The 14,986-nt window shown below is 39.7% G+C and overlaps 1 protein-coding gene across 1 annotated transcript in view; it reads right to left on the reverse strand.

Annotated features, from left to right (window-relative positions):
• tspoap1 (TSPO associated protein 1) overlaps positions 1 to 13,651 on the reverse strand; it is a gene marked incomplete at its 5' end in the record, with an annotated part of 44,781 nt that extends 31,130 nt beyond the window's left edge. Inside the window, 5 exons of the mRNA XM_088280236.1 lie at positions 1,052 to 1,237; positions 1,895 to 2,071; positions 2,647 to 2,775; positions 2,937 to 3,044; positions 12,872 to 13,651. Coding sequence (XP_088136362.1) covers positions 1,052 to 1,237; positions 1,895 to 2,071; positions 2,647 to 2,775; positions 2,937 to 3,044; positions 12,872 to 13,651 — 1,380 coding nt within the window. The remainder of the gene's footprint in view (positions 1 to 1,051; positions 1,238 to 1,894; positions 2,072 to 2,646; positions 2,776 to 2,936; positions 3,045 to 12,871) is intronic.
• Positions 13,652 to 14,986: the final 1,335 nt, after the last annotated feature.

The raw sequence follows: 14,986 nt of genomic DNA on the forward strand, positions 1-14,986 counted from the left end.
CACGAAAATACAACACCAACACAATACAAACTCATCAGATGACCTACCCCTTTTGCGTGATCTGAGGCAACATCGAGGCTGTCGCTAGGCCTGCTAGTTATCCAGAGCAGGGCTTGGTAGAAAAGTCTTTGGTGTGGCTGGAGTCTTACCTACCACCCAAAACCCTCTCACCGCTGCCACAGCAACAGAGAGCGGATTACTGGACTGTACCATTCTGTTGTTAGAGGGGATTAGAGTTCACACAACATGGCCCCGTTCTGGATGTTCGTGTACCACTGTGAGTGCGTGTGTGCGGCCCACAAAGGAGAGATTACCACAATCGGCATTCTCATTTGAGCTTCCCAGGGAGAGACTGTACATCAGAGTCACTTGGAGATAAAGAATAAGATCCATAGGACATAATGCCATGCTAAAACGTTAACATGAAGACACACACAAAATATTTTATTCAGGCACATAAGTGATTTCCCCACACCCCGACAGTTAAAAATCTAAAGAGTGTGATTGACTAAATTTGCCATGGTAAATAACGTCAACATCGCATTATGCAAGTGATTCCAACATATATGACATAAGTGTATTTCTATCCTTATGGCCAGTGGACAACATACCAATGCATCAATTCTGCGGTGCAAACAATAGTGAGTGATTTGAGGAACTAAATGCAGAGAAGGTAGGTATTAAATGTAGCGAGGATCAAGAGTGTGTGAGTTTTACATCTTTGATCAGGTCCAAGTTGGAGAAAGGGAATCATCTCATTATGGCTTGCGGCAGATTAGTATCGGCTCAAACGACAAGCCATTATATAACGCGGCAAAACAGCAAGCATGCCAGCGTAAACATACCCTCAGATTCAGGGCGAAATGTTACATTGCCAAGACAGTTTCTTCTCTTCAAATTTGAGGCAAAAATATGTGCTTTACCCGTATGACAACAGAAAAGAAGGGTGCGAATACTTGAACATCACATTTTTTTCTAATTCAATTTCACAGAATCAAATTAGGGGCATTTGCTTGAGGAAGGAAGTTGGCAGAGTTGGGCAATTTTTTACCTTCTCTTCCACAATCTCCACTTGCGCGGACGCATTACACTTGTCTGGGCCACCACGATCAGGATTGTGGTTTTGGGGCTGTGTAGTTGAGGTGACTGCCAGCTGTCTTTGAAGCCGGAGAACTTCTCTCTGAGACTCACTAAGAAGTTTCTCAAATTCCATTCTGCTCGACGGGACAGACGAACCCTACAAAGAAGACACACGCATGGAGGAAATCAGGCATCACTAAACTCCAACAAGCTGATGAACTACTTTTCCCCTGTGGACTGAAAACATTTGGATCTGAAATCAAGACGGATATGGGACAAGAGCTGCTATATGCTGATACACAACCCAGAAGATCGATAGAACACTGAGACAGAGTCCAAATAATTACTTAAAAGGTCAATACAAATTTAGTTGCAAACAATTTTGCCAACAATGACTGCGTGCAGCTAGAAAAATAATGACATACCTAAAAATAAAAGTTTATATGTTAATCTCTTGTCTCCTATATCAGTCCACAACAAAAGTAAAGGAATAGGCCTTAATGTGTGAATACTTTTGGAAGAGAGCAATTTTTTACTTGTTTGTTATTTATGGGGGTGTTGGTAGGACTACAATTGTTGTCCAGCAGAGAGCAGACTTGAGCCAACATGATCCAGAGGCTGGACTGACAGGTGGAATACAACAGGAGGTTAAAACTTTCCAAAATCAGGAACAATCAAAGACAGAGAAGATGTTTTCTTTTTTCAAATTCAATTTCAATGAATAAAAAAGGAAATCAGACAATAATAATAATAACAAACAATAATCGGGCCGAAGACATGAGTTTGAAGAAATTAGAACTAAAACGATACATACTTTAGCAGTCCCCATTCGTGCCTCAAGTTCCCTGAAGTCCTGCTGCAGCAAAGCGATCTCCTTGTCCTTGCACAATAATGCATCCGCGTGCTGGGCCAGATCGCGTGCTCGCTGTCGTGCAAATGCCCTCTTGTAATGTTCCACTGATCCGGGCTTTATGAGTGATGGAGAACTCACCTACAAGGATGACATTTAAGGTATATTGTAATCAAATCTAGAGGAGAATATTAGCGATGGTGTCGACAGGGGGTTGCTTGGATAGGGAGAGTTTTGTCCCACTAAACTTGTAACTAAGTCCGAATGCATTGCAGAGCAGGGGTGGGCAATTAATTTGGCAAAGGGGCCGCATGAGAAACTGAAACGCTGCTGGAGGATCAAGCCAAAGTGCAAAGCTCAGCATTGTTTTATATCATTTTTAATATATTGAGAAAAAGTATATTGTCTTGATTCAATAAAATATTATGTGTGTAGTGCATATTGTTAATTGTGATATTTTTGTATACATTCCCCAGAACACTAATAATTCTCATAACAGACTAATGATTAATGACAATAAGGTCCAAATAACAGATTCTTTGAAAGTGAGTTCTAGCGTAATTGATTGTTATTCAAAGAGGGAATGGGGGTCTTCCTACTAGGCTTCCAGCTATCAGTTTGATAATGGGTTAATTCTCATGTTTGGGTCATCGTGAGGACAAACTGGTCAACATAGTTACGGTGAAAAACAGCGGTGTTAAAAATGTGCCGTTTACCATTTTGAGGTTAGCTTCCTGCAATTTGCGCGCCCTCTCCTCCAGCCTTTTAGCAAGCACTGCCAGTTCTGCGTTCTTCCTCCTCAGCCGCCTGACCTTCTCCTCCGTTTCTGGAGCACTGCTTTTGCGCTAAACACATGAGCGCAACAAATTACATTACACAACACTTGCAAAAAATAGCAACTACACACCCCAAAAAGTATTCAAAACAAATTCAGTATTAATCCAATGTTATGGTATTATCTATTTCATCTTTAGTCAGGAACATCAGCTGTTGCTTTTCAACTTACCAACAGGCAATTTTCTTCCTTCAGTATGCCGCATGTCTTCTTAAGTTCGTCCAAAGCTCGTAAAAGTTCAAAGTTTTGCCGTACCAAAAATCGGTAGTCTGCACCACTCTGGAACAAAAATCATTAAATAAATATTGGCAAGCCAAACTCAAACGTTTTTTATTTTTATTATTTATTTATTTTTTATGAGGTAAGGTGCAAATGCTTCTCATGTCGTACGGAAATCTGCACGACAAATAAACTTTCCCCTGCATCCATGGCACTTAATAATGTTATTTGACAGAAGATCACCACTGGAAAAGCTTTTCATGACATCGACTCAATCGGCTGACCACACACTCTCAGCATAACAAGAAGAGCTTTGCACCCACGCTGCACATTGGAGAGAGGTGAATCACTGACGGACTGAGTGCCACAGAGAAAGAAGCAAGGACTGAAATCACGTACAATGTGACAGAAAAGTAGACTGTAGTCTTCAATGGATTTAATTAATAATACGTTACAAATTAATTTGCTAGATTGCTAATTGTTATTTCAAAAAAGGGGGAAAAAGTGGAGTGAGACATTGTGCTATGATCTGGAAGAATAGATTCAGCTCCGTTACAAGAAGACGGTGGCTATTTCAGAGAAAATGACCATGCCAGTAGTTGTAGTTGAATTTGTATAAGAGTAGCATAAGCAGTCAAAACTCATAACAAATAAATCCCTCTAAAAGAATGAGCGGGAAAGATATGTAGACAATGTAGCTCAAACACAAATGGTTTGGCATGTGAATCCGATGGAAAGCAACTCCAATGTGTTCTTTTAAGTTTCAATATTCCACTCGGGATCTCACTTCTTAACTCAGTGGCAATCAGTGAGTACCAACAAAGATTATCGGCATTCAGCGCTAAAGAGCGAGGTAACGACTTTGTACAACTGGCTGGATTCTATAAAAAATCCTGTCGTTGTTTTGTCCAACTGTAGAGTAGGTGAAGGCACCATAAAAACTACCAGGCGTCAGGCACCAAATTTAGTGAAGGCATATGTACATATTAGTGATAGTGCTTTTTTCAGGGCTGATACGATACCGTAGCAGTATGGAAAATGTATAGATGGAAATCAGATATATTTCAGACAGACAAGTTCTGCAGAGCTCTGATTACTTTGTGTGCAGTTACTCGAATCATTTTGTAAGCAGTCTGAAGCGTCAGCTCGTCCCCAGATCTTGGATTACGTCCTACGATGGTGGTGGACAGCTGGCCCCGAATTCAGCCTTCACCTGCACTAAAAACGGGAAACTATCTGTTTGTGCGATATTCTCAAAGATATTGACATTGTTTTAATATTGAGTAAATGAGTTTGTCCCCCTGCAAGCTGTGAGGTACTCTAAAGGACATACAATGACTTTGCTTCCTCACATCAAATGGACCTGGATCAGTCAGTAAGGCAGATGCAACCCGGTAGCAGGAGGCCAAGGGTCTCTACACAAGCTGTCAGGATAGCCTCAGCATGGGGCAGTTGTCCACCCAATACTCGATATGTGCATGTGTGATGATAAAATACAACGGAAGGAGGGGTGATTAAACTGCACAGACGAACACTCCTCAACATTAAAGCATTTGCTTCAATACATCTTTATGCAGCCTTGAACATCTCAGCATTCTAAACTAAAGCAGAATGCATGTAAAATTCCAAGGTTAATTTTTTTTTAAGGAGTGACTCAGCAAAGAATACAACTCCCGCACTTTTCAAAGCTCTGGCAAGCTGACTTTGCTGTGCTAGCACTTGTGTAACTGAAACACAGTCCGGATGGTCGCTTAATGACTTGACTGATTGTTGACAAGAGGAACATTTAATTCTGTAAAATTCTTGTGAGTCAGCTTTGCATCAGCTTTCTCTAATTCTCAAGTGCTTTCAAGAACAGTAGTAACATTTTCAACTATTTCATGAATTCCAAAGTTGTGCTGTCAGGACTGTAACATTGCTTTTTAGGTGTACACCAAAAACACACTATTCAGAGAGGAATGGAGTGGAAGAAGAACACAACACTGAAATGTGTTAGCAATGACATGGGTTCAAACAAAAATTGCAAACAATCGCTACCTCAGTTTGGTGGGTTCTAACCTGATCACAGTTTGCTGCCAATATAAATACAGTATATTCACTAAAAACATTATCAAATGATGGTCACAATGTCACCACACAGAACGAGTGTCACTCAATGGTAACATTTTAAGGTCATAAAATAATTATCATTAACCTACCAAAAATCAAATTTGCGACAACAAACAGCCAAAAGGTTAGTACAATAGATGTAATTTAGTGATTTGTCGCTAATTAATGACAACATAAATCATTTCAGGTCTGACTTCAATTGCATTGGAAGTTTATTTAAAAAAATAACAGGATGATCTGGTGGCAAAACAAGACTTGATTTCAGTTTGCAGCTCATCCCGTCTTTTACATATAAATAAAATAGGTCTGCTGAGATTTTTCTTTGCCATCTGAGTAGGCCTTCAGAAGGGATCATGAAATGCCTAGAGGTTGATTTTGTGAAAAACACTAACATCAGCAATTTTTGGTAGCAGTCTGAACCCCCTTCTCTTTACACATGAGCACAAAGAAAAGAGTATTACCATCAACCTATGACAAAAAAAGATGAAAAAAAAGTGTATGAAAAAGTCAGCCTCACGTATCAGTCAATAGTGACACTTGATTGAACAACATTGTACCGACATCTAGATCCTTGAAGCATTCTCAAAGGTTGTTTATTGTATGAGGTGATTTAGTAAACAGCTCCAAATGCTCATATATAAGTCATGAAGAGACTCTATAAAGTGTCAGCTCAAATCTCCTTCTGTATTTATCATCCATTCGCCCTTGGGATGCCTGACGGATTACGGGGGGTCTGCTTTAAGCAGCAACAGGACAAAGAGCCAACATCACAGACTGCTTTTATCACCCTCAAGCATTAGGCAATCTGCACCCACAAACCCTGCAAGTATTTTCTGGGTTTGAAGTAAATAATAAATAAAGACATAAAACGTGCTTTCTGGTGATGATTTCTGCGAGTTTTCCCTGCACAATGTCAAATTAGAAACTAACCATTTTACATCAAAATGTCGTCTCATGAACAATCATTAAAAAGGTGGTGATCATATGTGCAATTAAAATTAATTGGATGAAAGACAAAGCAACAATCAATCTTGAAATATATGAACAACCGTAAACTGAAAAAAACAATTACATTTCATGTTGCAACTCAATTACAGACTTGGGAGCCCATTTCATAACAAGCTACTGGCAGACACAATAATTAAAAACCATTATCATAGCTGGATCAATTTCCTGGGTACCACAAATAAAAACATTAAAACATTGGGATTATTAGGTTGTTATGCATTGGAGAATAAGAAAAAAAATAAAGCGGTGCTAAATGACTCCTTTTAGAGAAGTGTCAAAACATAAAGGGACAGATGGGTTGCCAGTAAAATAAATACGGTAAGGCATTTGGGTACACTCTATGTATGACTAGGCAACTGGGGTGAATTTGCTTTTAACCACAACACAAAAACAAAAACAAAAACAAAAAAAACAGTCACAAAGCTTTGTGCTGTCGCCCATAGTCCCGGAAGTAATTTATTTTGCCGCGGCTTGAATGCTAGGCGCCAAGCAATCTTGCGCCGCAGCAGTACGGACTTTATTTGTACTTTATATAAATCTGTGCACAGCATCAGCAACGAGCAGAGTGATGCGGATCATCTCCTCAGTGGTGACAAATAAACTATCCCACTAACAAGTATCGTTTTAAGCGAGGAGGTGAACGAGGAGTCACTAAACGTGCAAATCCCGTAAGTGAAATACAGAGTCAGGAAAGACCCAAAATAAGTGCTTAGGACTTGGAACAGAATACATTTTAATCAATTTAGCTTTGCTAAAGGACGATGATTGTGGAAATTTTGGGATGGTGACATTAGGCATGAAGGGAAGGTTTGTTGATTTAATATAAAACAAAATTGGCTTATCCAAATCTTTAATTATGAAACGCAATATACTCAGTATCTGTTAACATAAAAAACAGAAGCTGTCTTAAAAAAAAAGTCCCCTTGACAAAGCTTGTAATAATGAGGTGCAGGAGTCTCTACCATACTTTTATTAAACTGGAAGTCAACCCCAAAAAATATTTGCAATAATATGTACTGAAAGCTTATCTTAACATGGCATTCAAATTAATATTGTGCACAAAATACCCTGCTTAAGTTTCCAACGGGGTTTGCTAACAAACACTGCTGGAGTGTGATGCTTACAACAAAAAGTACTCTGTAAGTTTTGAGAATTGTTTCTCAAACAAATTCCTGGAAAGATGACTGATTAGAACAGTCTTCATATTTGGTGATTTTTCATTAATTAAAAGACATTATTAAAGTGCATCCCTGTTAAAAGCTTCACAAAAAAAAAGTAGAAAAATGCGATTAGTCACAATTAATTCTGGATTTTTTTTTTGCGATTAATTAGTTAAAATTAAGGACTTGACAGCACTAATATATATTTAACTCCATTAAATACAGGGTGATATTGAAGTGACTCTATTTGCATTAGGCAACGAAAGCAGTGCATGACCTCCGTTCCACAGAGACCCTCTCTACGCTTTGCAGCCAGACAGCTAGACAGTGGAGTGAGTTGGGGGCTGCCGAGACAAATACTCCAGAGAATAGCCTAACCCTCATCTATCAATTATTCATAGAGCAATAACATGTAAATATGCAGGAACCAAGTGGAAATATAAACAGTTAGAATCAGCGATGAAAAATACAGCGTGCAGATGTCGGATAGCTTTAAGTCACAAATTATTTTCACAAAGCATGCTTTTCTTTTTTTTTTCTTAAATGAAGGCAAAAAAATTGTTCTGTAAGCATTTCAAATTTCAGATTTGTGTTAAGTCTGGAAATGAGGTCTTATACTAAACTACAGTGCTCTATTTTCTGCTCTCCCACAGGTACAAAGTAGGTCGATTGAAACATGCAGTGCTGGCATCTTTGTCTCTTGCCAACACGTTTACACCTTTGAGTAAGATGGTCTCTATTTGGCCCATGGGAACAAAATATCCTATGTAAACTCACTTTTTGATCACAGTTTGAGTAGCAAGGCAATGAAGAACACACCATACAAAGTCGAAGGGCCAGTTACACCGGAAAGAAAATGCCTTTTGGAAATTACATTATTTGTAACTTTAATCCGCAAGTGAGCAACAAAAGTACAGACAACTGTTAGATGGTAATATACCAGAATTACTGGTATAGAAAGACAGCAACAAGAGTTCAAGGTCTGTATAATAGTGCAATAAAAAAATACTGCCACGATGGCCGAGTGGTCTAAGGCGCCGCGTTCCGGACCCAGTCTCCCCAGGAGGCCTGGGTTCGAATCTCGTGGCTGCCAGGATGGCCGAGTGGTCTAAGGCGCCGCGTTCAGGACCCAGTCTCCCCAGGAGGCCTGGGTTCGAATCTCGAATTTCCCCATTGTGGGACTAATAAAGGCATTATTATTATTGGTAAACTCAGTGTGTGCCTGGTCATTATTCTTTAAATTAAAAAAAATAAGAATAAAAAAAAAAAAAAAGAGCAATTCTCACTCTGAATCAACACTGCCACCACTTGTATTCAGATCATATGAGGGCAGCACAAGCAGTTACCCACAGCCTGGAGAAAATACCCGTCTAAAGGACTCTCTCAACTCACGTGACACTCTGCCCACACATTCTTATAGTTGGTTTGAAAAATTCACCAACTTTTACATAACGCTGTACAATGCCTGCTCTTCATAAACTTCCTAACCCTAACCGTGAAGTTATCAGCTGCTGATCATGGCACACGTCATGGAAATAATAAGCAAATAAGCTCAACTTAAATTGAAAGCCTCCTATTGAAAAGTAAATGTGGGCCTCCACAGCAGAGGTTTGAAAGAGTCAGTTATAACGCTCCATTCCCAGTGCTCGAAAACTGATGTTCAATGAGTCGACAGTTCTAACATTTTACTAACACATGATTGGCTACTGGCTACAAATGAAGTTTGCGACCACACATTTTTATCTTTACATAATGCTGGACTTGAACTGGATATGTGTTGTTATCCATTTAAATTAATGAGCGAACACGAAAAATAACACACGTACCTTGTGTTTGCCTTCCGCCTCCAAACCATTTAGGTTTTCACAGAGCGAGTGGTGCCTTTTTCCTAATAATGAAGCGATATTATCAGAGGATGTAATGGCCTTGTCAGAGACTCCTTGACCCTTATCTTTCTGGTCTTCTGATTTTCTTAACTCTTGATATGTTTCTTCTTCAGTTTGGGTCTCCTGTTGGCACTCCATATTTACTTGCGGAGGTGTCTGCTGAGGTGGCTTTGGCCGAGTCCACAGATCATACATCACTATCAGTCAGTCAAGAAGGACGGGTAATGTTATGAGGCTCACACCGGCTTTTAACTGGTGGATGGAAGAACTTTGGCGACTTCTCATTAAACACAGGGAAGTCCATAAGCGGAGGTCTTTTTCACAGCCTATTTGAAATGTCTGAAGCCAGACTAAGGACAGCATGCCATGGTAAGTATGTCCCAAAAAAAAAAAAAGGCATGAAACCTATTAAGGTTATAATGCCTGTTTTAAATAATTTAAAAAATAAAGTTGTTGAAAAGGGGCCTAGTCCTTCTCAGAGTAAAGACGTCTACCAAGACGTGACATAATTTAGCGTCTGTTTCCACTGGCAAGTCCGTTACAGTCATTGCCCCGACGCTCAAAAATATTCTAAGTATAGACTCAAGCTTCAGAGTAACGCAGTGGCAATCGTAAATATTCTCAATCGCTGCCTTACCACCGTCGTCTTTAGCCAGTTTGCAATAGCCAGAAAAAAAACAAAATACACTGGCAATATTGCATGTCACGTTGAAACAAGACATATAGGCCACAAATAAAATAGCTAAACAAGAAAAGATATAAAAAAGACAAAAATGAAAGAGGAATCCTACTAACAGGTCCCTACTGCAGTGTTCCCTATAAGGCTGAGACGTCCGTGCTATTTCAGCTCTTCCACTCAGAGTCCGTGCTCTGCTTTCAGCCCGATACAAGAAAACACGACGGGCTGTATCTCATGTTGTTTCCAGCGCCATAAAGGTGAAGAAAAAGGACGATTGGAAAAATGAGCGTATGATACGGGGATTGTCATAGAGAGGAGGGGGTGGGGAAGACTTCCTCATCATCCTATCACAAAAAGGCAAGCATTCAGGCTGTGCCCAATCATAACGGCGACTATAGCTCGTTTCCATGGAGATGACGCTGGAATGATGTTGGCTCCCTATTGATTGTTCAAGAGGGAACACGAACTGCAACACGGGGAGGCTGCATGAGACACGCAGCTGAGCAAGTGTAACTAATTCTAATGTCTAGTTGCAGTTTTACACTTGTCAAACCAATAAGATATCTGACAAGATGCTGAATGTTAATGATTGTAAATTTTATCTGACAGGAAACCTTCTTTTACTTGACATTTACATGATTTATTTAGTGAAGTATTGAATTTAACACCCTTGGTAAAATAGTTGTTTGTGCAAGTGACGGAGGACTAATTCAATTTTTTAAGGCTACTTTGATCAAATTTAAGATATCTCATTTAATCAATAGGACTTGGCATGTGGGATATGGGTTCAATCATATATCGCAATACTAATGTAGACTTATTGCAATTTAACAAATGTTTTTTTTTCTTTGTGTCTGCAGCAGAAGACTTTCGGACAAGATTTTTTTTAAGTGTAATTTTTGACTGATATATAAAATTTGTTTAGTTTTTTTCTATTGTCACCAGGGTCAATGATACCAAAAAGAACAAGTTACATATTACAGATATTCTACAATATCAATGAGGCATGTAGATGCCCGTTAGTGATTTTATTTTCTTTAAATAGCATTGCCTTAACAAACCTAAGGAATATACACAGCAACACTATAATCATCTTATTACCAATTACTGAGATGTTATTCTTAAAAAAGATGGCCTGATTTAAATTTACTGAATTATATTATTTAAAAAATATATAATATTATTCAGCAAGTCTTCAACATCAAGGGTGAGTTTAGTAGTTTGATTTTATTATTTTCACACTTGTATGAGAATTTAAAAAGTTAATTTTCATAAAAATAGACGGTTGGCAACATTGCTCCTCGTGGCTTTGCTGTTATGACAGGCCAGACGCGGTGGAGAGCACAACTTTAGTTTGCAAAACTATGCCCACACAACCTAATTCAAGCACCATCGCAAGTCAATTCAATGCATGCTATCCATTAAGCCATTTCTTTCAAAAGTTCAATTATTTTATTGATCTCTGATGTCATGTAGTCATTATTATTATTCTCTACCAACATAATGTAACATTTATGACTTTAACTTTCTCCAAGCACCTCCTTAACAGAATCAGAATCAGAATCAGAAATCCCTTTATTGTCATTGTACTCAAGTGTGCAACGAGATTAGAGAGCTCTGCCGTCAGCACTGCCATCAGCTTGCGTGAGGTCAACCCTAGCGGTACTCTTTTCTTGTATCCTTTTCGTTATTTTCTCCGGATTGGACTGGGTTTATTACGGTAAAACCAAATGGGATCAGCATGTTAGTTGCTTGTTTAGAAGCTCTTACTGCCACCACGCGCGTTGAAACTACAGCAGATGTGCTAAAGAAGAAATCAGTCTCAATAATGTCTCACATGTTTTCCTTTAACACTGCATCAAATGCTATGTAATGTTGTACTTGTGATCACAAGACTGTTGCTTTAGTAGCCTGAGGAATAAACTCAATAGCTGCCACTCAATCCATTCCATTTGTGGGTATAGTGAAAAATATTGAGACACTTCAATTAATCAGCCAAGCATGGGTGACCCACCAGTCGGTGATTATCTCATTTGGATTCCTCGAGAGATGCAACCTCCACATATAGACAAGCAACTACCTGTATTCAGACTCACAACATCATTCAGCACGAAATGAACCCATGTCGTCTGTACGGAACAATGTCAGATGAGTGAACCACTACATCGTTTGTGACAATCATAGGCTTCTACATTTGTGCTGCCTGTGAGGGAAAGATGCTCCAGTGCCTCAACCCACAAAGATCACTGAATGCAACTTTGAGATCAAATTAGACAGGCTACTCTTGGGTCCAACATCAGAGACCTTTGACATCAAAAAATGTTTTTCCGGATGAATGGGCGGAAAATTACTTGTTCCCAAATTTTGAAGAACGTATTATATAACAGCATAATGATGAAGCAAGTTCAATCTTCTTTTAAATTACACAAACGCTATTTCGTATCACAAACACCATATTTTCTTCCATTTCCAGTTACTCTACTGTTTTTCATACTCAAACGAACCATCTCCAGGGAAAAAGAAAATGGCTGCTAAGTTACAATGACACCATGCACACTTCTTGGTTATGTGTACTAAATCACATTGCGGCTGTGTAAAATGCAAATGATATTCCTACATTCGCAACAACCAGTTACGTTCCCATAATGAGAGGTATAAAATGATAAAAGAGAGAATATTGTGGTATGGCAAAGCACACACATCACCAACTGCAATGTGTATCTGTACCAGTTTGTTCGATGTTATTGGTACATTGGACAGGATGTTTTTACATGTAGCCTGAATGCCTGTATATACGGACCTGTACCCCTTGCTGCTACACGCGTTTATAAATCATAATTCTCGAGTCGAAAAAAAACTTTACAAACCTTATCTACTTTAGAGAGAGAGAGAGAGAATGAGAGAGAGAGAGAGAGAGAGACAGAAAAATACGGTACACATTTGCCTATGGCCATCTGTTTTTTTTTTTTTTTTTATGAACTCAAATCAATCAAATACAGAATGAAAATGGAAGCGGTTCAATCAAAAAACCATTATATCACTTACCTCCATGTTTCTGTCCATGCATTTGGCGGCAGGGAGCTCATCTGGCCCAGTAGACTGTGTGTGGTAGGGGTCCTGGTCGTTGCCCCGTGCATGAGGAGTGTTATGAGGGTGACAAATTTTTAGTGCACCACTCCAACAGGTGTCCACTGCTGCACTCGTAATACAGGCGTTATCTAAATACAAATCACTGCTTGCTGCCTGCTGTACCAGCTGGTCCTGTTTGGGTTGCTTCTTGGAGGAACAAGGTGAAAATTTGGATCCAGGCAGCGAGGTCCGAGAGTGGTTTAGATGAGGAAAAATCTGATTGAAGGCACTGTCATCTTGGGTTAACTTTCTCGCAATCTGTCTTTTGTGCAGAAACTCTTGGTGGGTGTCTAGCAGGTGGCAGAGGATGATGGCTTTTTCTAGTTCCAATTCCTGCCTATGCAATTTATAGCCTCCCTGCTCACTATTTATTTTTCCAGACAGCATCAGCAGCAGCTGCTCCAGATTCAACCCAGTTTTGCGTGTGGAGCTGCCTGCCTCAATGTTACTGTATCGCCCACTGTCTTTAAAGAGACATTGTGGTCTGCTGGAGTGTCTGCGTCCTTGGCACGCACGTCTGGAAGTCACCTCCCTCACAGCCTCTTGTGACTCCCGTAGGCGCTTTATCTCCACTAAGAGGGTCTGCTCTGTTTGCTCCTCTTTCACTTCCAAAACCGGATGTAGCGTTTCTACCTCCGGTCCATGGTTTGCCTGGCCCTGGCATGGTTTCTTGGACGATAATGGCAGAGGGTTATGGCTGTATTTTCTCATTGTGCCACAGCATGAACAGGTGATAGAGTCATCTTTAAAGTGTGTACCACAAAATGACAGGAGGTACAGGTGGATGATGGACAGTTTATATTTGACATGCAGCATGCAGTTGTCGGACCAGGACACTGGAATGATGAGACAAAGAAGGATGTACCGTACAGAAAATGGTATGACAAGAACTGCCAATGCTATGGATATCATGAGAATATGACTGACCACTTACACTGCGCAACTATTCTCCCTTGACAAATGTCTTCTTTTGTTACCTCGAATGAAACAGTTGAAAATAATAGGAACGGTTCTGAGTGTGATGCAGTATGACAGGCCAATTGGTTAATTCTATCATTTTACACAAACATCTAGCAGGATGATTTTTATACTGATTCTGCACCTGAACGTGCATGAGAGGCAAAACTTCAGTTATTAATAATGTTACAGAGATTTGCTTTTTCTATCTGGGAAGGGAAACAATTTGATTGAAATGTGGTTGTTGTGGGAGGGAATGATGCAATGATGTAATAAACTATGTATTAGTAACAATAGACATAAGATGCAGATGAAGACGTATCTGAAATTAATGTATTCAACTACTGCAAACGTCGAACTAATGTTAATCTATGAATGCAACAAGTGATAATGTAGAGGGGGGGGGGACTAAAACAACAGCATCAGTTAAATGAACAACAGTGCGAGTATTTAAACGTCAGTAAACTTGGTGTGCAACATGCAGACGGGGACGCTTCGTATTACAGAGCCAATGGCTTATTCCCCGTAGCAGTCCGTTATTTAATTAGCTTAGGTGAGTAGCCTAATATATTTTAAGAGAAACTATTTGATTTTATCAATGAAATAAAACGAATGATAAGACTCGATCTTGGGAATATTAGGAGATGGAATTCGGTGTTACTAGCTAACTTTAGTGCGTTTATTAGCCAACATGAGCGTAATAACAGAAGTATCTGGCTGCAACTTCAACCGAACTCACCTCATAGATACGAACATTGTTACGTCGCTTTCACTGCATTCGTCGACATTAAAAGTAGGTGCAAATGTGACACCATTAGGACCAAAAGGCGCTCGAAGCCATGCGACAAGGGGGTTTGTTTATCCGTAAGGAACATGTCACCCGAATGGACAGTCCAGGAATGGCGCTGCCTTCATGTACACTCCGGCGTTTGGGTGTTCTCTTTCTTTTCGTACCGGTGATCCTGAAGGCAGCACATATTCAGTCGACGTGTGTAATGAGGACCACTAGTGGTTATAGCCCGTCAGTGCAGAATATTCCACTAAAAACTGCAGAATTGCAATTTTGGACTATTT

The sequence above is a fragment of the Idiotropiscis lumnitzeri genome, chromosome 17 (assembly GCF_059441095.1).
Source record: "Idiotropiscis lumnitzeri isolate Australia: NSW breed Sydney's pygmy pipehorse chromosome 17, RoL_Ilum_1.0, whole genome shotgun sequence".
Taxonomy (NCBI): Eukaryota; Metazoa; Chordata; class Actinopteri; order Syngnathiformes; family Syngnathidae; genus Idiotropiscis; species Idiotropiscis lumnitzeri.